General features: G+C 40.9%; 1 protein-coding gene across 2 annotated transcripts in view; it reads left to right on the forward strand.

Moving 5' to 3' along the window:
• Positions 1–25,944, forward strand: part of FAM168A (family with sequence similarity 168 member A) — a 212,312-nt gene that overhangs the window by 142,736 nt on the left and 43,632 nt on the right. For both annotated transcript variants that reach the window (XM_068554505.1, XM_068554506.1), the window contains exon 2: positions 3,968–4,055. In XM_068554505.1, coding sequence (XP_068410606.1) covers positions 3,986–4,055 — 70 coding nt within the window. In that variant the 5' untranslated portion in view covers positions 3,968–3,985. The remainder of the gene's footprint in view (positions 1–3,967; positions 4,056–25,944) is intronic.

Raw genomic sequence — 25,944 nt, forward strand, 5'->3', positions numbered from 1 at the left:
GAGTGGGAGGAATTTAGGATGACTTTCAGGGTTTCTCGCTTAAAGTGCCAGGTGGATGGATTGTCAGTAACTGTGAGACGGCCAATACTGGATGGAAGAATGGGCTTGGGGAAGAATGTTGAGTTTACTTTTAAACGTTGTGAGTTTGAATTGCTTATGGAGTTATCAGGAAGAAACGTTCAGGAAGTAGGTATGCGTGAAAGTAGATGTGGGTGAGTACTGCATTATAATAATTATTTTAAGAGAGATGTGAATTTCATATATCATGGACTAATCTAGACAACTACAAATCTATTTTCTGTCTCTGTAGATTTGCCTATTCTGGACATTTCATAAAAATGGAATCACAGAATATGTGGCCTTTTGTGAGGGGTTTCTTTCACTTAATATGTTTTCAAGGTTCATCCATGTTGTAGTATGTATCAATACTTCATTCCTTTTTATTGCCAAATATTCCATTGTATGGATATACCACATTTCATTTATCCATTCATCAGATGAACATTTGGATTGTTTCCACCTTTTGACTATTATGGATAATGCTGCTATGAACATTTGTATTCATACATTTTCATTTCTTTTGGTATATATCTAGAAGCAGCATTGCTGGGTCATGTGGTAACTCTGTGTTTAACTATTTGAGGAACTGTCAGACGTTTTCCCAAAGTGGCCATATCGTTTTACATTCCCACCAGCCTTGTATAAGGGTCTAGATTTCTCCACATCCTTGCCAACACGTTTTATTATCTTTTTGATTATAGCCATCCTAGTGTATGTGAAGTGGTATCTTGTGGTTTCAATTTGCATCTTTTCATGTGCTTATTGGCCATGTATATAACTTCCTTGAAGAAATGTATGTTGAGATTCTTTTCCCATTTTTTAAGTTGGGTTATTGGCCTTTTTATTATTGAGCTAAGAGTTCCTTATGTATTTTAAATACAAATCCCTTATGTAAATGATCTGCAAAAATCTTCTGTCATTCTGTGGGTTGTCTTTCACTTTCTCGATGGTGTCCTTTAATACATGAAAGCTTTTAGTTGTCCTTGCCGTTTTTTTTAATACATTTATCTATTTATGTATTTATTTTTGGCTGTGTTGGGTCTTCGTTGCTGCACGCAGGCTTTCTCTAGTTGCGGAGAACGGGGGCTAATCTTCGTTGCGGTGCATTTCTCTTGTTGCGGAGCATGGGCTCTAGGTGCGTGGCTTCAGTAGTTGTGGCTCTCGGGCTCTAGAGTGCAGGATCAGTAGTTGTGGCGCACGGGCTTAGTTGCACCACGGCATGTGGGATCTTCCCGGACCAGGGCTCAAACCCATGTTCCCTGCATTGGCAGGTGGATTCTTAACCACTGCGCCACCAGGGAAGTCCCAAAAGTTTTTAGTTTTGATGAGTCCATTTTATCTATTTTTTTCCTTTTGTTGTTTGTGCTCTTGATATCATAATTACCATTGCCAAATCTGAGGTCACAAAGGTTTAGGCTATCTTTTCTTCTTTCTTCTAAGAGTTTTATGTTTTTAGCTCTCTCATTTAGGTCTTTGATCCATTTGGGGTGCTAGTCTTGGCCTTGTCCCTTACTTACTTTGTGACCTTGGACTGTTCATTTGCCTTTTTTCAGCCTCACTTTTTTCATCTGTTAAAATAAAAGTTTATATGTGAGTACACAAAACAACAACACAAAACAGATCAGTGGTTGCCACAGCTGGGAGTTGTGGGCAGGGTATTGACCACAAAGATGAGAGAACTTTTGGGGGTGGTGAAGATACTTTGTATCTTAATTGTGGTGATGTTTGTACAACTATATACATTTTTCAGGGCTCATAGAACTGTATACCTAAAAGGAGTAAATCTTACTGTATGTATATTATGCCTCAGTAAACCTAGCTTTAAAAAAAAAACCACAAAAGCCTTACAACAACTCTACAAAGAATGTGTTATTCTTTTCCATTTTGAGGCTAGAGGAAACTGATACTCAGGAAAGTTAGTGGACTTGCCTATGGTCCCACATTCGGTATGTGGCAGTTCTAGGATTTTAACCTAAATCTGCCTGATTGTAGAGCTTGTGATCTTCCTACTCATTTTTAGCCTGTCCCTGAAACTATTAACAGTGTGTGGATTCTGTTGTAAAAGGCTGACCTTCCCGTGAAAGCCAGGAACCCTGTCTGCCTGTGAGCCACTCCCCAGAAGTGGCTGTCTTATTCTTATTCCAAATTCTGAACCCCTGGCAGATCTCATTTCTGCCAGTCATTAGTTGAGACTGGAATCCATGCTGTTGTGAAGTGCTACTCAGGCATGGTCTCCTGAGACTGTGGCCCTCATTTTGGAGCAGCAGGAGACCAGTTTCAAAACTGATGAGCTTCTTTGGTTATGAAAAGCAATTTCTAACTTTGTCCAATCAGCAGCACAGAGTACCTTCTCCGTAGGAGAGTGCTCAGATGTTTACAGGGCCCGTTGTGCTGCTTGGCACAGTCTTCCTTACTCTGGCTTATTTAGCAGAGAACCGATCGGGTAGAAGAGAGATCCGAGGCAATCACCGTCATCATTTACATCTGCATGCCACTTTATAGTTTGCAGTATATTTTAACATCTGTGAACTCTCTTAATTTTCTTAGCACCTTGCCAGGAGAGTGCTTATATTTAGAGAGAGTGTACTTGGCTGTATTCTTGGACAACTCTGGTTGCGTGTTTTTTCCTTAAATTGTGCTGGAATGTGTATATCTCCTGTAACTTTTATTCTCAAATTGCTCTAGTTTCAGTTTGTCAACTGGTGGTAGTTTAATCTAGCCTCTTGCCCTGGGGTGATTTGGCAGGGCTGCGCATTGGGTACATTTCAAGTTCTATCCTCTGAATTTGACCAACGTCATTTCCTTTTTTGCCTGTTTGACTGCCCCACCTTCCTCTCTTTGGGAACCCATCTTTCTTCCACCTCTCATTCCAGAACCCTGGACAGAGTAATTAATCTCAGAGCAATCGTCATCAAGCCAGCTGCCTGTCTTCAACATTTGACTTGTTTCCTATCCTGAGGTGCTATGGGAGAAGTTAATGACCTAAAAAATTGCCCATCTATCATGTGAGCCTAGTTAGGAGGGAATTGTTTGATTTTTATGAAGTGTAAATAATATATTTGGAGACATTTTCAAACATGTGTTGGCCTGTGTGTCAGAGTTGGTTCCCTAAACAAGGTGGGACAAATTGGCTGGGTAATAGAGCTTAATGACAGATTTTCCATTAATCAGAATGGAGGATGTGCTTCGTTAAGATAATTAACAGATCACTTGTGCAGGTGATACTTATTGCACACAAATTTCCAAGTTTCTTTCCCTTGAATAAGCTTTGAAAGAGATCTTGGCTGTGTTTCCTTGCTTGCATTAAAATGATCAATGGCGGTAAATTCCCATTTTTTCCCAAAACTGCTAGTAACTAGTATCCTGTCCTCTGTAAGTGCAAAAGGTGGGTGACAAACTTGCTGCTCTTCCAGCAGTCTGTGTGTTTATCACCAGGTACTCGGGCTCCCCTGGTGAAGAGTAGAATTGCATCCTTTCCCAGCTCCTAGGCTAGCATCCTTAGAATTAGAAAGGGCCTCAGAGAGCCTAAAGTAATTGATTTTACATCAGGACACTGAAGCCCAGAGAGGGGACGGGACTTGGCCAATGCCACACAGTACACTCATGGTAGAGGCATCTGTGGGATAGTGGGACTAGTACTGAACTGAGAATCAAAAGGCCGGGGTTGACATTAGGCAAATTGTGTCACCTCTTTGCCTCTCAGTATCTTCATGTGTACAGTGGGAAAAGTGTCTAGCATAGGGCCAAATACAAACAAATGCCTTTTTTGTAGTCCTCTTTTCTACTATACCGTGTTGCTTCTCTATGAGTGTAACCTGAAGATTATAGATCGGAAGTTGATGTCAGGGAGAATGAGCAATCATTAATCAACGCTGTTTTTTTTGTTTGTTTGTTTGTGTCTCCGTAGGATTCTCAGTTGTCCACAATGAACCCTGTTTATAGCCCCGTGCAGCCTGGGGCTCCTTATGGCAACCCTAAGAACATGGCCTACACAGGTGAGTGGTGTGGGAATGGCTCTCATTTTGAGAAGTGGTGGTTAAGGATGTTATCTCATAACATTGTGAATGACTTTTGGTATACTGCGCCTCCAAAAGCCCTAGTAAAGCTTGGGAACTTGTAGAAGGGAGACATGTCTGGGGTCTAGTGCAGATGAAAATGACATTCTTAAGATCATGGTCTATTGAATTGCCAACTAGGGGAAAGGAAGGGAGGTAACATTTATTTATTATTGAGTACCTACCATGGGCCTAGCCCTGCGCTGGGCACTTTTACATATCATGTTTAACTTTAATCTTAGAAGTAGTTGTACAGGGTGTGGTTTATTATCACCATTGCACAGATGAGAAACAACAGTTGCAGTAAGAGGCCACAAACAAAAATAGGTATTTGAACCCAGGTCTGCTGATTCTGAAGGCTGATCTTTTTCCTGACTGCATACCGTGCTGTTTACTACTGCACTGCCTTTGTGTATGTTGTCCCTCTGTCTAGAATGCCACTGTCCCCTGACAACTTCACCTTATCCTTTAAGATCTCGGCTCTGAGCTCAGGCAGCACTTTTCCAGGGAGAATTCTCTCCGTTACTTGGCCTTGGGCAAGGTTTTTTTTTTAATTAATTAATTTATTGATTGATTGATTTTTGGCTGCGTTGGGTCTTCGTTGCTGCGTGCGGGCTTTCTCTAGGTGCGGCGAGCGGGCGCTACTCTTCGTTGCGGTGCGCAGGCTTCTCATTCGGTGGCTTCTCTTGTTGCGGAGCACAGGCTCTAGGCACGCGGGCTCAGTAGTTGTGGCTTGTGGGCTCTAGAGCGCAGGCTCAGTAGTTGTGGCGCATGGACTTAGTTGCTATGGGGCATGTGGGATCTTCCCGGACCAGGGCTCAATCCTGTCCCCTGCATTGACAGGCGGATTCTTAACCACTGCATTACCAGGGAAGTCCTTGGCCAAGCTTTTTAACCTTCCAGAGCCTCGGTGTTCTCATTATAAAATGAGGGCAATAGTATTACCCTGTTTCATGGGCTGCTGCAAGGATTAAATGAGCTAGTGTAAGGCACTCATCATATAATATATGGCATAAAGTAAGTACTTAATGGTTATTATTTACAAATAAATAAAGATGGGTAGGATGTATCATAATGGAAGGTAGTGAGAAAATGTATGTAAATTGTCTAGCATGGTGTTTAGCGTATCATGAGCCTTCAAAAATGTAATAAATATAAATCCGAGGTGAAGATAACAGTATGAATGAACACATGGAGGTAAGAAGGTATGGTCAGGGTACAGTCAGTACAGCTGGAGTAAAGAGTAGAAAAAGGGGAAAAATGGGAATTGGAGCTCAAAAAGTAGAGTAATGGTCTTGGTGGCAGGATTAGAGGTGGGAGGGGTTGAGAGTTTCACCCTGGAAGAGAGCAGGGGGTGGAATGTACTGGTTCCTTTCTATAAATTTGCTCTTTACCATGTATGCTGAATAGCCTCCTAGACTGAGAATGGAGGGATCTCAGAGAACTTTTTGTCTGGTTGTTCCAAATTTTGTTCTGTAGGAACACTGGCTGGGGGGCATGGGGGGGGAGGTGTGTGGCTTCAGAACATCCTCAAATATTTGATTTGATTTTTGAAAAATATTTAGAACTATTTTTATAAAGCATGCATACACATAAGATGATCAGTGTGTTAGCTTAAGCTTCTAAGAATGTGTGTTTATTAAAAAAAAAACTGCTAACATTTGCAGCTACTTATGCTTGTAAATCAGGATTTTCTCAATGCTATGCAACCCAAATAACATTCAGAAATATATTGGAGATTGAGCCTGATATGACTACGCTGTCATCACTGATTTTCAATTTCATATGTTTGTGTTTATCACAACAGCTTTATTGTCCTGATTTAACCCTAATAGTAAATATGTTCTCTTTGGACTTCTATTGTATGTTTATATGTTTATTCTAATACAATTAATTTTACTAACCAGGATCCATGGGCAGTATCCTATGCCCCACTAGCTCAGGGAGCCCGTTGCTTTTTCTCTTCCTGGTTCAGAGTATCCAGCAATCTAAGTTCCTTTGCCAGAGGAGACTGAGCTGCTTTGGCAGACAGAGCCCAGGGGAATCCTTCAGGTTTCCTGTGATTCTGGCTGCATTCATTCTTACTGAGTTGTTAAACCTGAGAAGAAACAGTTGCATTTATCTATTGATTTGCACAAAGAAGATTAGGCAGTATGATATATTGATAAATGTGTTTCAACTGAATGAACAACAATCAAGTTCAAATCTCAGCTCTTTCAGATAATAGCTAGATGACTTTGGACAAGTTGCTTAACCTCCCTAAATTTAAATTTATTTTATAAATTGAGATAATATTATCTATTTCACAGGATAGTTGTAAGAATTAAATGAGATAATTAGTACTCCATAGGGAGAGAGGGAGGATTGTCTTTGTTTCTACTAATCACTGAAGATCATTATCAGCCTGGAACTATGGGGTTTTTTGGCTGAGTTGGGTCTTCGTTGCTACGCTCAGGCTTTCTCTAGTTGCGGCGAGCGGGAACTACTCTTGGTTGTGGTGCATGGGCTTCTCATTGCAGTGGCTTCTCTTGTTGTGGAGTATGGACTCTAGGTGCGCGGCCTTCAGTAGTTGCAGCACGTGGGCTCAGTAGTTGTGGCTCGCGGGCTTAGTTGCTCTGCTGCATGTGGGATCTTCCCAGACCAGGGATTGAACCTGTGTCCCCTGCATTGGCAGGCACATTTTTAACCACTGTGCCACCAGGGAAGTCCCTGGAACTATGTTTTAATTTAATTTTTCTGCTGGGATTCTAAGACTACACAGATAGTATAAACTCCACATAAGTAGAATAAATTCAAACTTCACACAGGCCAAGGTTTCAAATTCTTCGGGAAACTTTCTTTTTTACCCGTAGCTTCCTGTTGTCTCTCTACTTTTCAGACAATTTTTTTTTCTTTTAAACTGACTTATGACTTCTCTAAATTCTCAGCTTTATGCAGGGGAATTTGAGTTCCAGCTCTTGGTTTCTCCGAGGCCCAGAGCCTCATCTCCCATCCCCGCCATAGCTATGAAAAGCAAGCCCTTTGATTGCCCAGACCAAAAAACCTTCCCAGAGCATCCCAATATCAGCTCACTGTGAGAGTTCCTGATTTTTCATTTCATTTTTTGACCCTGGAGATTTTTTTCTTTCCTAAAATCTCAAGTCTGCGTGTGTCTGTTATATAACATAAACTGTTTGTTTTACTTTTTATCCAGCTTTTCTAAGTGTTACGGAGTAGGCAGATTTTCAGGTTATCTTTTCCTCCACATTGCAAGAAATAAAGACCCAAGTGAGATAATCTGTAAACAAATGCCAAATACAATGCTTTAGAGTAAACATTTGTTATTATTGTTAGTAACAATAATGGTTATGTTAAAGAGTGTTAATTACCATTTGGCAAGCACATACTAGGTACTTTATATATATTAATTATAATCTTATTAATCATAAACCCCATAGTACTCTTCTTTTAGCAAAGTAACTGGTAGTTTAATTCAGGTTGTATTACTTGGCCAGTATATGTAGCTTCTGAAGGATGAGGAAAGATTTGAACTTGGATCTTTATGATATTAAAGTGATATGCTTTCTGTTATAGCAAGGTGATTTGTCTTAAAATATGTGCTTCTTTCACTGCTTCCAGTGATAAGCTAGGGGAGAGGGTTGTCTTTTCAGTTTCTAGGACTAGGGAGCCTCACCTTTGAGGAGCTAGGAGCCTGCTCCTGGCCGGCAATTTGGGGTAGACTGGGAAGGGGGCAGTAGAAGTGGAGGGTCAAGTCCATTGTGCTATCATCTGCTTCAGGGGTAATGGGGTGGTGGACACAGGGAATAGAGAAGTTGGGAAAATTCCTGATTTGAAATTCTCTCTGAAATGTAAGAGGGAAATAAAATACAGCTTTGCAGTTATAATTCTGACACTAATTCCAGTGTGCGGGTTCTTTCCCCACACCAAGCTGTTCTTTGACACCAGCTGGGTGTCCTACAGTTCAACTCAATTCTGACACTGTCTACCTGGAGATAATGTCATTTCAGAGGTTGAGAGCTCTGCCCCGCAAAACTGTCCTCATTTCGGATGCCAATCACAAGTCCAGGTTGTGACCTGTGCTTCTGACTGATTGGCTATAAATCAGAGGTTCCCATAGCCCCCCTCCTTGGGTTCAATTAATTTGCCAGAGCAGCTCACAGAACTTAGGAAGCCAGTTTACTCACTAGATTATTGGTTTATTATAAAAGGATATAGCTCAGGAACAGGCAGATGGAAGAGATGCATAGGGCAATGTATGCAGAAAGGAATGTGGATCCTCTAGAGCAGGGGTCTCCAACCCCCGGGCCATGGACAACTACAGGTCCAGGCCTGTTAGGAACCAGGCCGCACAGCAGGAGGTGAGTTGCAGGCCAGCGAGCGAAAGCTTCATCTGTCGCTCCCCATAGCTCGCATTACCGCCTGAGCACCCCACCCCCCGTCTGTGGAAAAATTGTCTTCCAGGAAACTTGTCCCTCATGCCAAAAAGGTTGGGGACTGCTGCTCTAGAGGGTGCCACTCTCCCAGCACCTCCACATGTTCACCAACCTAGAAAGCTCTCGTCCTTCTTGGTGTTTATGTTGGCTTCAGTACATAGGTATGATTGGCCATTGCTGATTCATTCAACCTGCAGCCCCTCTCCTCTCCCCAGAGGTCAAGAGGAGAGGTGGGACTGAAAGTTTCAAATCTTCAATAACATGCTTGGTTTCCTTGGCAACTAGCCCCCATCCTTAGGTGCTTTCCAAAAGTTACCTTATTAACATAAACTCCGGTGTGGTTGAAAGGGGTTTGTCATGAATATCAAGACGTCCTTTGGGAATCCCCTGGCAGTCCAGTGGTTAGGACTCTGCACTTCCAATGCAGGGGCAGGGGTTTGATCCCCGGTCAGGCCATAGGATCCTGCATGCCATGCAGCGTGGACAAAAAACAACAACAAAAAGACATCTTTATTGCTGTTATCACTTAGGAAATTTCAAGGGTTTTTAGGAACCCTGTGCCAAGAACAGGGATGAAAACCAAATATATACTTATTATGTCACAATATCACAGCAATACAATGTATTCCAGTGAACAGCTGTCTTCTAGCCAATTGACAGTGTTCTCTCTCTCTCTCTCTCTGTCTCCCTCCTTTTAAAAGCTCTTTTACTGAGCACTTACTGTGTGCCAAAAATTGAGCTCAGTGTTTTACAGACTATTTTTATACTTGCAGTAATCCTATGAAGTGGTTATAACTAGCTCCTTGAACACCTTGGAAAAGTGAATTTAGAGAATATAATCTGTTCATATACTTTCAAATACTGAACGTGTAGATAGTGTTGTAGACTGAATGTTTATGTCCCCCCAGATTCATATGTTGAAGCTCTAACCCGCAATGTCATAGTATTTGGAGACGGGGCCTTCGGGAGATAATTAGGTTTAGATGAGATCATGAGGGTGGGGCCTTCATAGTGGGATTAGTATGCTTATAAGAAGAGGAAGAGACACCACAGCTCTCTCTCTGCCGTGGGAGGACACAGCAAGAAGGCTGCCATCAGCAAACCAGGAAGAGAGAGCCCTCACTATAACTCAACCAGGCTGGCACCCGGATCGCATACTTCCAGCCTCCAGAATTGTGAGAAAGAAATTTCTGTTGTTTAAGCCACCCAGTCTATGGTATTTTGTTGTGGCAGCTCCAGCTGACAATAAAGATAGTAAGTACAGTGAACAACAATAAAGATAGTAAGTACAGTGAACACTTGAATATGCGTCACATAGATTCACCATGACAATGGGCTTTTTACAGACTGGACATTTCTTTTTCTGAAAGGCTTCAGAAATGTTTCTCTGCTAGAAGTTTGAAATGAAGTCAAGACCAAAACATTCTCTATTTTTCTTTACTTTCTTTTTCTCTTCTTTTCTTAAAATATTCTAATAATGAGAGTGTCCAAGGATCACCAGAGGTCTGGTATATGTGCTGAAGAGAGGACAGGTTTTGGAACCTATCAGATCTGGAGTAGAATCTAGGCTCTGCCACTGATTAGCTGCTTGAGCTTGAGTGAGTTATTTAACCTTTCTGAATCTCAGTTTCCTCAACTGTGAAATGGGATGATGATCTATACAGATGGTTGGTTCATGGGTCCATGTTTATAAAGTCTCTGGCAGCAGGCTCATAGTTGACACTCAGTTAATGGTTATCACAATGCACAGCAATGAGTATACCTCTGTAGGGAAAAGAGTATGGGATATGGAGTTAGTGACTTAGATTACAGACCTGATTCTGCCCCTTAAAAACTATGTGACATCAGATAAATTATTAAACTTTCTGGGCCTTGGTATATCCTTTGCAAAAAGAAAAAGGACTAGGAATGCCTTCTTTACAAGACAGCTGAGAGTAATAAATGTAACAGGGCCAACCATTGACTTGTAGTGAAGTTTCAAAAACCCAATTAGAAAAGAATTCTGAAATGTGAGAACAGATGGACCCCCTTACACTAACCCATCATTTTATAGGTGAGAAGATGGAGAAGTGTTTGAGGAAAGTGTTGGAGCTAGGTCTTGTATGGAGGTCTTCCCATTCTGGGTCGGTATATTCATTGTCTCTCTACCACAAAGTAACAACCAAGGTTTTATCCTTGAAAACCTTGCTTGTCAACATCCTGTCCTGGCCACTTCCCAATCTTCTGCTGGCCCAGACCAGCTCACATGCTCTCCCCACTCCTGTTTTGAGCCCTAAATGCATTTCCTTGCTTCAGCATGCAGCAAACATGTTAAATACTTCATATACCCCCCACAAAAGACATGACCCTCAAGTTTGCAAAGCTAGGAAATCGATCTGTTCAAATACTTCACTAGCGTTTTTCACCAGTTTGTTTTCCCCTAGAATGCTTTCTTTACTTAAAAAAATAAAGTCAATTTAAGAAGCAGATTTGGGGACTTCCCTGGTGGCACAGTGGTTAAGAATCCGCCTGCCAATGCAGGGGACACAGGTTTCATCCCTGGCCCAGGAAGATGCCACGTGCTGCGGAGCAGCTAAGCCCGTGCGCCACAACTACTGAGCCTGCGAGCCACAACTGCTGAGCCCACACACCACAACTACTGAAGCCCATGTGCTCTAGGGCCCACATGCCGCAACTACTGAGCCCGTGTGCCGCAACTACTGAGCCCATGTGCTGTAACTACCGAAGCCCGTGCGCCACAACAAGAGAAGCCACCACAATGAGAAGCCCATGCACCACAACAAAGAGTAGCCCCCACTTGCCACAACTAGAGAAAGCCCTCGCGCAGCAACGAAGACCCAATGCAGCCAAAAATAAATTTAAAAAAAAAAGTTAAAAAAAAGCAGATTTGTATTTGACACGGCAGTTTATCAGCTAGAGGACCTTAATAATTAAGCTGACAGCCTGCAAGTACAATGAATAATCTGATATATCAGTAAGTTTTAAAAAAAAAATCTCTGCAGTGACCCAGGCCCTGTACCTTTCACCCTTCTCTGTTAAGGAACACCTGGTGGAGGTTTTAAGACTAACTGACATTTGTACTTTGTTCTTAGCAAAGAACTTTTGTGGGTTTTTTCCCTATTTATTTCTTATAACAAGTCTGGGGAGATAGCCCTTATTTTCCAGATAAAATGACTGGGGATGAGCTTTCCCAAGGTTATGCTACTACTGAGCCTGTGTGCCACAACTGCTGAAGCCCACGTGCCTAGAGCCCGTGCTCCGCAACAAGAGAAGCCACCGCAATGAGAAGCCTGTCAACTGCAATGAAGAGTAGCCCCCGCTCACTGCAACTAGAGAAAGCCCACACGCAGCGACGAAGACCCAATGCAGCCAAAAAAAAAAGTACTAAATAGTCAAGTTTTCCCTTTCAGAATAAATAAATAAATACATACATACATACATACATACCTTTATGTTTCTCAGATTAGATCTTTCTTCCCCATCCTTCCTACCCTTTATCATTCAGGCCATTATTACTCTTTCTTGGATTATTTACACTGCCCCCTAACTGGTCCTTCTGACTCCTATCACATACCTTCTCCCCAGTGCATTCTTTACAAATCAACTAAAATCATTTTTCTAACTTGAAAATTTGACCACATCACTCAAGTGCTTAAAACCCTTTAATGATTCTTCACTGTCCTTTGGATAAAGTCGAAACTTCTTAGCTTGCAGTAGGAGATTTTTATGACCTGACCATTCAGATCTCTCCAGCCCGTCTTCTGCTCATCTTATCTATCTATATTCTCAGTCCAGATGGTGGCTGTCATTATGTTTTCATTTAGAGCTATAATTTCATTAGAGGTCCTCAAGTACAATCTTATTCTCAGATGAGGAATCTGAGGTCTTACAAGTGCCTAAGGAAAGAACTTATTACAGTTCACAGTGAATTCAGTATCTGATTTACTAGTACCCAGCTTGCCCCTGGCATACCATGAATATTGTCTATAAATATTTTTTAGGTAAATAGATGGATGGACAAATATCAAAGTTGGAAGTAGAAACCAAAACTTTGGCAGCCAATCTAGTTCTCTTTCTACTTACTTTATGCTGCTTCTTTATTTCCAAGAATGAATATATATATATAAACATCTGGTATGTAGTTAGGCTCTCATTAGGTACTAAAACATTAGTAGCCATTGTTTTATTAGTCATCATTATATCCCCAGAGCCTAGCACAAAGATGGGTACAGAGTAGATTCTCGGTAAATTTCAAAGGGAGAAGTGAAGGAGAAGAGAAAGAAAGGAAGGAAGGAAAGGAGAGAGGGAGGGAGGGAGAGAGAAGAGGAGGGGAGGGGACGGGGTCACATCAGAGAATTATAAGATGGGGTTGAGGGAAAGACTCATTTGATCTGGCTGCCCTTTCTAATGAGTAGCCCTCTGCCATGGCAGGAAGAGTCTGGGACAGGTTGCCAGTGCAGGAGAGATTGTTCTTGCTTTGTGGGTGAATGAACTGAGAGGCTCAGAGAATTTAATTTGGATGATCTGTTGTGACTGGTCAACCCTTTGGATGGACCAGATGGAACAGGGGGATTTTTCTCCTTATAAGTTATGAAGAGACAACAGAGATCCTCAGAGAAAACAAAAGGGATCTTCTCCCCTTGCCTACTTGGTTTATAGCAAATTTTCTTTTTTAGGACAATGATAGTTGAAGTCTAACAATTCCTTCGAGCTTCTTAGAAAGGAAGAGGTATCCTCAAACCTCCTACATTACCTATGTAGTCAGCTTTGGACTGGCTTACTTTGGGTCTCAGCTTCTTTGCTAACAAAGCCAGATTTGACTTCTAAAAACAAAATTAACTTTCAGTTACAAGTTAAATAAGTACTAGGGCTGTAATGTACGACGTGATAAATATAATTAACACTGCTGTATTTTATATATGAAATTTATTAAGAGAAAATCCTGCGTTCTCATCACAAATAAAAAATACTTTTTTCTATTTCTTTAATTTTGTATCTATATGAGATTATGGATGTTCACTAAACTTATTGTGATAACCATTTCATGATGTATGTAAGTCAAATCATTATGCTGTACACCTTAAACTTATACAGTGCTGTATGTCAATTATATCTCAATAAAACCGGAAGAAAAAAATTTGACTCGCCTATACCAAATTTTCTCTGAAGCTTTAGAAAACAAGGGTCCGCAGAACCCCATGTAATAATAGATAAGAAGTAAAATACTTTATAACTTTACCATTTGTAATTTCATTGAATCCTTATAACAGTTGTATGAGGTAGAAATTTTTATTAAAATACTCATTTTACAGATGAAGAAAGACTAAGAAAGGTCAAAAGTGTGTACAAGTTTTTACTGCTTGTAAGTGGCAAAGCCAAGACTAGAGCTTAGGTTTACTGGAATCTAAATCCGATTCCAGTGTACTTCCCACTACACCAGGCTGTCAGGCAAGGCCTCTCTGGGTTTTAAAGGGAACACAAGCAGTGTGTCTGCCTCTGATACATTATGTGTGATGTCAGTACAGAAAGCAAATGGGTTAAATCTTGTCTGGGCAAGAATCAGGCACATTAAACTGATTTGCTCTTTGCTTGTGACTGATTTACTTGCCTGGATCACAAAATGATTTCCCACTTTGGTAGGAAAGAAAGCAGTGTTTTCCCCCAAAGAAAGAAGTGTTGGCATTGGGTTATTATGCCCCTGCTCCTCTTGGTTCCTGTTCTCTGAAGAAGTTGTTCATTAATTTCATGTCTTTCTAGACTGTGAGCTCCTTAAGTATAAAAGTCAGGAACCTCCTGTGCCTGGAAGAGAGCAGGCAGTTAGTTACTCATTAAATATTCATTGAATTAAGTTATTATCATTATATTTATATTAATTATAAATTACTGTTGCTGTAGGTAATTATTTTATAGTAATAACTACCATTAATGACTGTCAAATGGAGTGCCAGGCACTTTATAAACATTGTTGTGAATTCTCATGATAACTGTCAAAGGAAGAGCTATTACATATGAGGGAATAAGGTTCAACTATGTTAAGTAACTTTCCCAAGGTCTTATAGCTTGTGTTACCTTAAGTGGAAAATAAGTATATGTAAAAAATTTTTTTTTACTTTATTTATTGTGGTAAAATATACATAAAATTTACCATTTTAACCATTTTTAAGTGTATAATTTAGTGGCATTAAGTACACCACAATGTTGTATAAACATACTCATTATTTCCAGAACTTTTTCATCACCCCAAACAGAAATTCTGTATCCATGAAATAATAATTCTCCATTTCCCCTCCGTCCAGCCCCTGGTAACCTCTAATCTACTTTCTGCCTCTATGAATTTGCCTACTTTAGATATCTCACATGAGTGGAATCATACAATTTGCCTTTTATTTGGCTTATTTCACTTAGCATAATGTTTTCAAGTTTCATCCATGTTGTAGCATATATAAAAATTCATTCCTTTTTATGGCTGGTTAATATTCCATTTATGCCACATTTTGTTTATCCATTCAACATTTGTCTCCTTAAATCCCCTAGAATAAACTTTAGCTCTTTGAGGTTGAACCGTGGCTGTTAGCCTCTGTGCTGGTCCCTCAGCCAGCAAAAGCAGCAATCAGCAATCAAACACATAAACAAACCCAGTATTTAGAGGACAAGGTCATTATGGCCAGCTCTAGCTCCAGCAGGCCATGCCAGCAACTCAGGCCTTCACCCCGACTGCTGCCTGCCTGTGGGAAGGGGCATGGTAGCTGCTGGGCAAAAGACTGAAATTAACTGAGATTTACCAGCCTCTACATCAAGCTCCCTCTGGATGCTGCATGTTTTTTGACTAGACTCCTGTTCTGAAATAGTTACTTCAGACAGTTTCTGCCAGTTCGGGTTTGGTGGAGAGACGGATTTTTGGAGCTTCCTATTCTGACATCTTCCAGGACATCACTCCCAGTATAGGTATCCTAAAAACAAACAAACAAACAAAAATGGTGTCATATAAAATAAAGGTTTGTTACCATTGCATAAAAGAAAATATAATGCAAGGATTTTTTTTTCTTTTCCAGGTAAGGTTTTAATACATCCAATATTTTTTGCAAATAAAGAATAGCTATCATCCTGCTTGATGGTAGGAAACATGTGCTTTCCATGTATTTGTTCACAGTGACAGACAGATTTTCAGAATTAGCTGAAGTAACAACAGTGTATTCAGTCATTGGCATATTTCCATTAAATGATGGAAATACTGTCCTATAGCTCACTTTGTTTCCTGTCTTCTACCCTGGTGAAAAAAAATCTTTATTCATTAGCATGCTGAGAGCTTTGAATCAAGATTTAGGTGCTTTTATGCCTGAAGAGATTTCATTTAAGGTTTTTTGCTTTAAGGTATTTCAGACTTGCTTTGCCACCCTCCAGGGTGCTAGCCCTCATGTCTTTCCTCTGGAAATACTTTCTTGGATAGGCAGCAGGTTTGCTGAACAGAGCACTGGGGAACACCAGGTTCCAGCCCTGAATCTAATAATATTAGTTCTATAGTGACTATTCATTGAGTAAGAAGTTATACCAGATATGAGCTGGGTGCTTTATATAGTTCATCTCATTTAATCTTCCTAACATTCCACAAGATAGATGCTATTATTCAGTTTTATAGATGAAAAAACTGATGCAGGGAGGTTAAATGACTTTTCCAAGGTCAAAGAGGATTTCAGTACAGTTTTGCTGGGCTCCAAAGACTCTACTCTGATTTCTATACCATTCTGAATGAGGGGAAGGCCTAGAAATTAAAGGTTCCTTTATTTTGGCTCAGCTTGCTCATTCAAAAAATGAGGAGGTTAGGGATATATTATACAACATGGGGAATATAACCAATATTTTATAATAACTATAAATGGACTATAACCTTTAAAAATTATGACTCACTATATTGTACACTTGTAACATATAATATTGTACACCAACTATACTTCAATAAAAGAATAATAAATAAATTTTTTAAAAATGAGGAGGTTGCTCCTCAAGATGCCTTAGGAGCTATTAAAGGGCGGGGTTAAGCAACATAGGTGCTCCCTTCCCCTCCAGTAGATGTCTGCTCAGGCCGATTTTATATGTAAACTTCCAGGTGAGATTTTGTTTGACAAGAGGGTTCTCTTGCCACAGGAAGGGGGAGCTAAATGAACTGGTCAGGATGAGCTCTCACCTTCCAGTTTCTTATATCCTCTATTCTTCAAATTGTAAGATTATCAATTTTGTGAAGACACATACATGCAATGACTCTGTGTCCTTTGTGTATGTTGCCTCTCCGTGGACTCGCTACCTTAACCAGCACAGATCTGTAAGAAGGGGAAAGACACAGACATGTAAGGAGACAGTTACAGTACAGTGAGACATGCTGTCTCAGAGGGATGTGCCACTATATTCCAAGAGCCTAACATAATAAATAGATGTACACATTGCTGTGGAAACAAAGTGGGCGTAGGGGAGGGGCCATAACTCTGTCAGAGGTTGTTATCAGGAAAGGGTTCTGAGAAGTCAAGCATGGAACTAGGTCTTGAAGCATGAGGTGGAGTTCTCAGTTCCAGGTCTGGTTCTGCTACTAATAACTGCAAGACACTGGGCAAGTCTTGCCTTCACTTCCCATCCAGGCTATGAGGGACTTACGTGAGTTATTTAGCAATTTCCCTTCCAGCTCTAACATTCTGGGCATTAATCTATACATTTTCATTAGATTTCTTTCATTATAAAACTACTGGCTAACTCATTCCCTTAATCTATTTCTTTTGCCTCTTCTTGAACACAATTTTCTGTGCCCCTTCTTGGAACCCCTGGTATTGATGAAAAGTTCAGAAACAAGGAAGGTGAGGTGAACTCAGTACCCTTATTCAGAACCCTCTCCTACAGTGACAGTAGCTTCTGTCAGCCCAGGTCTTCTTGCCCTAGGGCTCCTGATATTCTTGGGCAAGATCAATAGGAAACCATGGAAAACCTTTTCACAAGGATCCTCCTATGAAAAGTTAGGGATAAGCCATAGCCACCTCGAGTGAGTGTGTTCCCTTTTCCTGCTAAATAAGCTCATGCAATTTAATTTAATTTTCTATTAGTTATGATTCTTAGTTAATGGAAATATAATTTAGTACTTATACTGAATTATACTTAACCCTGAATGGTATTTAGTATAGTATTTATCTTAAATTATAATTAACCCTGAATACAACTGAAAATGGGTGGACTTTGATAAAGGACTGGAAGAACTTTTTCCTATGCTGTATAGATTCTCATTGGAATGATTTCTGTTGCTTAATATAGTGGGGAGAGTCCCTGTTTGAAGTCAGAAGGCTTGAATTTGAATCCTGGCTCTGTCTGTAACTAAAAACTGCAACTCATTTTACTTCGAGGGCCTCAGTTTCCTCCTCTGTAAAGTAGGAAAAATAACGCCTACCTTATCTGTCACTTGTTTGTGAGACTTTAAGGAGATAATTAATCTCTAAGAACTTTTCAAATGAGGAGACAGCTAGTCAGGAGTGGAGCTGGGTCAGTGAGTGCACTGACTGTTCTTATCCTGGAGGTTAACTGCTTGGGCAGGCTGAGGCCTCAGGAGAGGTCAGGAGATTGATGAGATTAGCAACTTTACTAGTGCTGAAACATTCTTTTGTGTGTGTTTTGAAGATAGCTCCCTGGCATTTGGGGTCACAATTGGCCTAATTCCCAGACTTGTACTTCTCAAATAATCATAAGGTTTGGGGGTAGGAATGGAGGAAGTCCAGAGCTTAGGAAAAAAGATACCTGGGTAGAGATGACACCCTCTTATGCCTCAAACACTATAGAGCTAAGTTGTTTCTCCTGTGGGTGGGTTAGTAATAACAGCTATCTCTTATTAACAGTAATGGTTGCTGTTTGTTGCGCAGCCATTATCCACCACGCACAGTGTTTGGAAACTTTCCTAATGTACCTGACATCAGAGGGGAGCAAATTCAGCCTGGAGATAACCCAGAGCAGGTACTCCAAGGTTAAACTTTATTTGAAGTCTGTTTGAAGTTTATCTTCAAAATTCATATGAATTTTACCTTGTCACCTTTATATAGTCATACTTGTTTTCTTTAAAATAAATACTTTAAATTGTTTGGTATTTTTTTTGTATTTGGTAAAATTAACATTCCAAGAAAGTGCATCCGATTTATTCAGTGCTTTCATGTACCCTCTAGCGTATTGTTGGGTACCCACAGGGGCTCCTTTATCCAGTTTGAGAGCTATGTCATTATTTTACTTAATCCTTATTATCTAAGTTTTAATAGATGTAGATACAAGTCAAGAAAGATGGAAAGACTTGTCCCTGTCACAGAGCCATAAAGTGGTAGAGCCAGAATCAAGTCTAAGTTTGGATGCTCCATGCTCTTAACCACTGAGCTATATTATTTACTGCCTTATACTTGTTTATATTTCTGTAACACTCATTGCTCTTGCAGTCAATCACTCTGTCCTCAGTGTTAAACACAGTGCCTAACCAAGTAAACTCTCAGTGAATACTGATTGATTGAATGAATAAATGACTAAAATGACTAATCAAGTCCCAATATGAAACCTATTCAGAGATCCATAAGTCTCTGGCAGATTGACCTCAGAGTTTGGAATAAGTGTTTTTGTTCTGAGACTCTCTTCTAAAGCAGTGATTCACAGTTAACGCTAAGCCAATGCTTCTACACAGAAAATAATATTTGTAGAGAATGCTAGATAAACAAGGTTGCCCAGGAGCTCCTTCCCAGACATTCCTACAGAGCTTAAGGAATTGGTACCTCAGTTCACCTGTATCTCACTGACAGCTCCTAAGCCACCATGAAGGATATCTCAGAATTATGTGGTTTTTTTGTTTGTTTCCTTATCTCCCCCTGCCCCCATACACCCTCTCTCTCTCTCTCTCTCTCTCTCTCTCTCTCTCTCACACACACACACACACACACACACACACACACAGTCTCTCTCTTCTCCTTCTATGTACCCATCCACCCCTGATCATTACTATCAAGCACAGGTGTGTTATGGACAAAGCTTGAGAGTCATTGTCTTAAAATTATTGTTGTTGTCTTAATAGCAGCTGGTAGTGAGTAGTCTGTGCATATTTTGGGAGATTGGTGAACCTCCACTGCTGACTTATCCTTTCTTCCAGAGTGTATTGCTTGGAGCTCCTAGAGGAATTTCTCTTCTAAAAACCCACAGGCATTGCCCAGTGTTCTGAAGCATTTGGAATCTGGTCCTTAGTTAAAGAGAAACCTGTAGAAGCCTGTTAGTATTTGCTTTTAGGGGGATTTAGGGGTGGGGTGGGGAGGATTGTTTTATTTTTGCTTAAAAGAAGTGGGGAGCTATAAGCAAGATGAATATCCTGATACAGTGAATCTCTTCTTAGGCTTGGAGAGACTTTTCCAACATCTGAAGGTGGCCAATTGTGAGTTTCCAAAGTCTCTATGACTGATTGATTTATACCTTATAGCAGTGGCTTCTAAGGGTAGTCCCCAGGCCTAGGAATTTGTTAGAAATGCAAATTCTTGGGCCCTACCCCAGATCTACTGAATTACAAACTCCAGAGGTGGTTCCCCAGCAATCTGTGTTTTCACAAGCTCCCCAGGTGATTCTGATGCTCATATCTTCCATTTAATAAATGTTCAATAAATAGGGTTTTTCTTCTTTCCCAATTCAGTGAGCTTGTCTAGGAATCTTGCCATCATAAATGTCATAATTCCTCTGAGAAATACCTTTTGGATTCAGAACGGCTTTAGAAACAGAGGCCATGTGTTAGCTTGGAGACGTGTCAGCTGTGACAGAGGAGTGGCTGGCCCCTTCTCAGACAGATTGGGAGGTCTGTGACCAGGCAGTTCTAAACCCTGGACAGAGGAGTAGAAGCTACAGTTTTTAGGAAGATAGCCAACAATCCTACCTTTTTCCCTCTACATCTTAGGAAAACTAAATAATTGGCCCAAAAAATTGGCTTTAAAAGGACTCATGTTGGGTAAGGTCAAAAGTGTGATTGCTTGAAAATTGCTTAGTTGTTGGGGAAGGTACTTGAATTTAAGGGTCTAAATCAGATTTTTGCCAGTACTGCTCTCAGCAGGAAAAGAGACAGAAAAATCAGTAGTCCTTGGTCTTGTTTAAGCTACAGAACCACACTTCTTGTTACCTCCAAAGGCCTCTGCCTGCCAGAGAGAGAAGCTTGAGCCATCACTGTCACGACAAGTGCTGCTACGATTGTAAGTTTATGCTGAGTTCCTTGAACTCTTTCGTCTTATGTCTGCATGGCAGGAGGACTGGAATCTTTGTGGTACCATGAGATAGGCAGGGGTGAGCAGCCAAGACCTGACTCCAGACCTTCCTTCCCTTTTCCCTCCTTAGGGTGGCCCCTGAGCTGGGAGAACTGAATTCAGAAGTGCAGACAAGAGGGCTGGGCAGTGTCCGATAGGGTTGGCGTATTCCTGAGCAGCTCCGTTGTGATTTAGGTTACTGACAATCCTGAGTTTCCAGAGGAACATGGAGCCTTGAGGAGGAAGGCTGAGTGATTGATATTATTATAATCATTTTCATCATTTGGGTACCCATTCCCTACCAAGTCCAGTGCTGGGTGTTTCTCATATAGCTTAGCGGTTAAGACTGCTTAATTTTGAATCTTATTAGCTGTATCATTTGATTACTCTGTATCAATTATAAATGCCTGAAGATGCTACTGGAAGGCTTGATTAATGGTAGTTTAAACAAATAGGAGGTGTATTTTTCTCATATAAAAAAGAAGTCTGGAGGTCAGTGGCAGGTGGCATTGATTTATTAGGTCTGTGATTTCAAGACCAGTATCCCCTGACTCTTTTGGCTTTTCCTGCTTGATCTAAGATGACTGCTACAGCTGTAGGCATCACGTCTGTGATCAAGAAAGGAAAAAGGGGGTGTGGGGGAACATCGGTAATATTTGTCCTTTTACTAGGAAAGCAAAGGCTTTCCCAAAATTCCCCCAGGAGATTTCTTTGTATATTTCATTGGTCAGAACTGGGCCACCTGGCTAGTCCTAAGTACTAGGAAGGCTGAGAAAGCGAGTATTTAACTTTTCCAGCCTCAGCAGCTCAGAGGGGGATGGAAATGAGCATTGGGTTAGGCAGTCCATGGTCTACCAAAATGACCTGGGTGAGTAAATTAGCTTCTCTAGTTGATTCCTCATCTATAAAATAAAGATAATAGTAGAACCTACCTCATGAACGGGTTGTGAGGATTAAATGAGATCAATGTAAAGTACTTAGCATAATACTTGATGCATAATAAGTAGTAATATTGTCTTTATTGCTAGCATTATCATCTCAACTCTGCAAAGTTATTATTCCATTTTACATAAGAGGAAGCCAAAGCTCAGTGAGTGGAGATAAAAGTTTGCCTGAATTCACATACTCTGAAATGGCAAAACTGAGCTTAGAGCCCATATCTGAACCTAAAGTCCATTCTCCTTTTTCTGCAGTGGGAGTTGAGTCAGCAGAGAAATGGTGGTTAGCTGGTGAGTCTGTGTTGGCCAGACCCATGGCATCAGCCGTAGGCTGGGTGATTAGGCAGGGAAGGAGACTGAAAAGAGTAGGTCTGGACAGTGAGAGTACAAGCAGAAGCCCTGGCCAGGCCATATAAGGACAAAGAGGAACATGACTGAAGGGGTGGGTCATCACTGGACTGATACTAGGATCCACCATATTGAGGATGAGTGCTTGGGAAAAATGGAAATATAATTTGGTAAAAACTGTAAGAATAGCCTGTTATAAGAGTAGCCAGAAGGGACCCCCTAATCAGGCCTGGAGAGAGTAAGGTCAAGGGCAACTTTCTGAAGAAGGGAATGAGTGAAGGGCAAGGGAAGAACAATCCAAGCATTAGGGATAGCCTGAACAGTGACATGGAAACAGAACAGTTGAATGGAGTATGCTAGAATAGCTGTGTGTTTGGTATTGGTGTAGTGTAAAGTGCCAGGCCAGGATTGGCAAAAGAGGAAATAATAGGACATCCAGATGGATGGGAGCCAGACACAGAGGGTCCTTATGTCGCGCTAAGAAATTTGGAACTTACTCCTTGGCAATAATCTTTATCCTTGTTTGGATACTTGTTTGGCACTTTATCCTTGGCCACCAGAGTGGCAATTTTGAAAGGTCTCTCTGGATGGAGGAGGATGGATTGGAGAGAGAGAAAAAGGAGGTCAGAAGATAAGTTAGGAGGTCCTTAAAATAATTCAGTCAAGAGATGTGAACAAGGAGTGGTATTTGGGATGGAGAGGAGAGAACATCTTTGAGACATTTTTAGAGAGAACAGTGTCTGACATTCAGTAGACATTCAGTATTTGTGGAATATGAATGAGTAAGTTAGGACTGCATGTTGGATTTGGGGAGTAAGGGAGAAGGAGGAATCTGAACTTATCTCAGGCTTCCTCTGGCTTACATGACAGGTTGCATGGTTATGCCTTTTTCACTGAGTTCTTGGGAGTACTGAGGCCAGTGTGTGTCAGGGAGCTTTCCTTTTAGATGTTTCTCAGATAATTTTCTCATAACACTTGAGGAATCCACTTTTTTTTTTAGTGCTAGGATTTCTAAATTTAATACAGCTTGGCGATTATGTGGCGATATAATGCTATTCCCATTTTACAGATTTGGAAACTGAGGTGCAGAGTAGTTAATTAACTTGCCTGGGATCATTCAGCTACTCAGAGTTAGGAGATGTTCTTTCCTCTACAGCATGTAAGGCTCTTGAACTTCCCGTTGTAATTTCAACTGATTATAGGCCGTAATAAAATAACTTGGACTTCCCTGGTGGTGCAGTAGTTAAGAATCCGCCTGCCAGTGCAGAGGACACGGGTTTGAGCCCTGGTCCGGGAAGATCCCACATGCCGCAGAGCAACTAAGACTGTGCACCACAACTACTGAGCCTGCGCTCTAGAGCCCACGAGCCACAACTACTGAGCCACGTGCCACAACTACTGAAGACTGCATGCCTAGAGCCCGTGCTCCGCAACAAGAGAAACCACCGCAATGAGAAGCCCGTGCACGCAACGAAGAATAGCCTCCACTCGCCGCAACTAGAGAAAGCCCACGCACAGCAATGAAGACCCAGTGCAGCCAAAAATAAATAAATAAATAAATAAAAATAAAACAAGCCATAGCATTTTAAAAGATTAGATTGATCTAGTTACTCAGCTGTTACAATGAGGCCATGAGTTAATCATAATTCAGTGCACCTTCTAATTCAGTCCAATAGACTGTACAGTATCATTTGCATTATAAAAAGAAAGTTCTACTGATGCCTCCTTAGTGTTAAGAGGAAAAAATAAAATAACTCATAGAAAGAGTCCACCTTATTCTTCTTTATCAGATCTGGTTTCAGTCTTCACTGTCACTAACATTACCATGAGCAAATCAGTTATTTTTGTAGAACCTCAGTTTTCTCACCTGTAAAAATATGGGAGATGTTCATTTAATAGTTGCTGTTATTATTATTTTGCATATGCAATAAGAGATTCAGAATTTGATAAGGATTATAAGGGTCTTGCCCAGGTCACATAGTAACTTAGTGGCAGCTCTAAACAAAAAATGTGTTGAGAGGACTTCCCTGGTGGCGCAGTGGTTAAGAATCTGCCTGCCGATGCAGGGGACATGGGTTCTCAAGGCCTGGTCCAGGAAGACCCCACATGCTGCGGAGCAACTAAGCCCATGTGCCACACTGCTGAGCCTGTGCTCTAGAGCCCCCGAGCCACAACTACCAAGCCCGCGTGCTACAGCTACTGAAAGCCCGCGCGCCTAGAGCCTGTGCTCCTCAACAAGAGAAGCCACTACAGTGAGAAGCCCGCGCACCGCAACGAAGAGTAGCTCCCACTCGCTGCAACTAGAGAAAGCCCGTGCGCAGCAGCGAAGACCCACTGCAGTCAAAAAAAAATGTGTTGAAATGGAAGCATTCTCTGGGGCTCTTTGACCTAAGACATGTTCTATATTTTAGTTTATTTGAAAACCCAATCCTGATCCAGAGACAATACACTATTAACACTTTGGTATCTGTTTTTTTCTAGATCCTTTAAAATGAGATTATATGCTATGTGCTGTCCTCTAACGCTTCAATTTGTTTAAGGAATTATGAGTTGTGTCATTTAGATTTGTTTCAGATAATGCCCTGTTAGTAGACATTGAGGTTGCTTTAACATTCACTATTAACGAGTAGCACAAAACAAAAATAATAGACTGAAAATGATTGAGAAATAAAAATGCAAAAGTGTGGGACACTGATATTTACACATTTTTGAAAGGACAAAAAATGCTTTTAAATGCACAAAAGGTTGTAAATACACATTATACACACAACAGTACACAAGAAATTACCTGTATTCAAAGCATAATTACTGGTTCGATGTTTCTACAAAAAGCCACACTGACTATGAGATTGCTTTTGTCCAGCCTCTGCTTGGCCAAATAGCAATAGGCTTAATCACCTGGAGCCATGTAAGGAGAAGGGAAAAGCAGGAGTAAGGGATATGATTAAAGATTTAAAATTAAGATTTAAGATTCTCATTTAATAATCTTAAAATCCATGGGCAAACACAACCATTTCCAAAAGAGAACTTTTAATGAAAGGGGTAGGGGTGGGGGACTAACATTTATTAAAACACTTACTACTCTGTGCCAAGTATTTATGCTAGGTATTTTGCATGCTACCTCCTTTAATTTTCTAATCTATAGTGTAGGATATTCCTGTGCTCCTGAGGCTCAGGTAAAGGGACTTGCCTAAGATTTCACATCTGGTATGTTGTACATCTGACTTTTGAATCCACACTTGCCTCCTTCAGAACCCCTGTTCTCCCTACTGAACTATGATGGCTCCCATAGGATGGCCAGAGCAGGAAACTCCTCCTCCTGACTGTCAGTAGGAATATTTAGATGGGTGTCTACAAAGCAAGTTCATGACTGCCCTGCTTTCTTCCCTAGCCAGCCTATGTGCAGACACAGGAGAAGGAAAAATAGGCACTGGTCCCGACATAGAGTAGGTACTCAGAAAATATATGTCAAACAAGTAAATTAATTATTGTGTCTATTTTTTAAAAATACATCAAAACTGAGGCTCTGAGAGTTGAAGAAATTTGCCCAAAGTCACAGAGCTAAGAAGTAAAAGAGCTGGGATTTGAATCTAGGTCTGCCTGTAAATGAAGCTCCTGCTGTTTCTATAACACTGTACAGTTTGTCTCAGTTTGACACCTGCTCTAAATGTCGACAACAGTGTTACTTGTTTGAATCAACAGTAGGGGAAGGTACATGGCCTGAGCAAAAGTAACACTCTACTTAAAGTCTCTCTTGTAACTAACTTGGAGTTGCAGCAGCCTCTATAATCCGGAAGCCAGACCGGATTGGAGGGAGAGGGAGCCAGTTAGATGCTAAAAT

This window comes from Eschrichtius robustus, chromosome 11 (assembly GCF_028021215.1).
Source record: "Eschrichtius robustus isolate mEscRob2 chromosome 11, mEscRob2.pri, whole genome shotgun sequence".
Lineage (NCBI taxonomy): Eukaryota > Metazoa > Chordata > Mammalia > Artiodactyla > Eschrichtiidae > Eschrichtius > Eschrichtius robustus.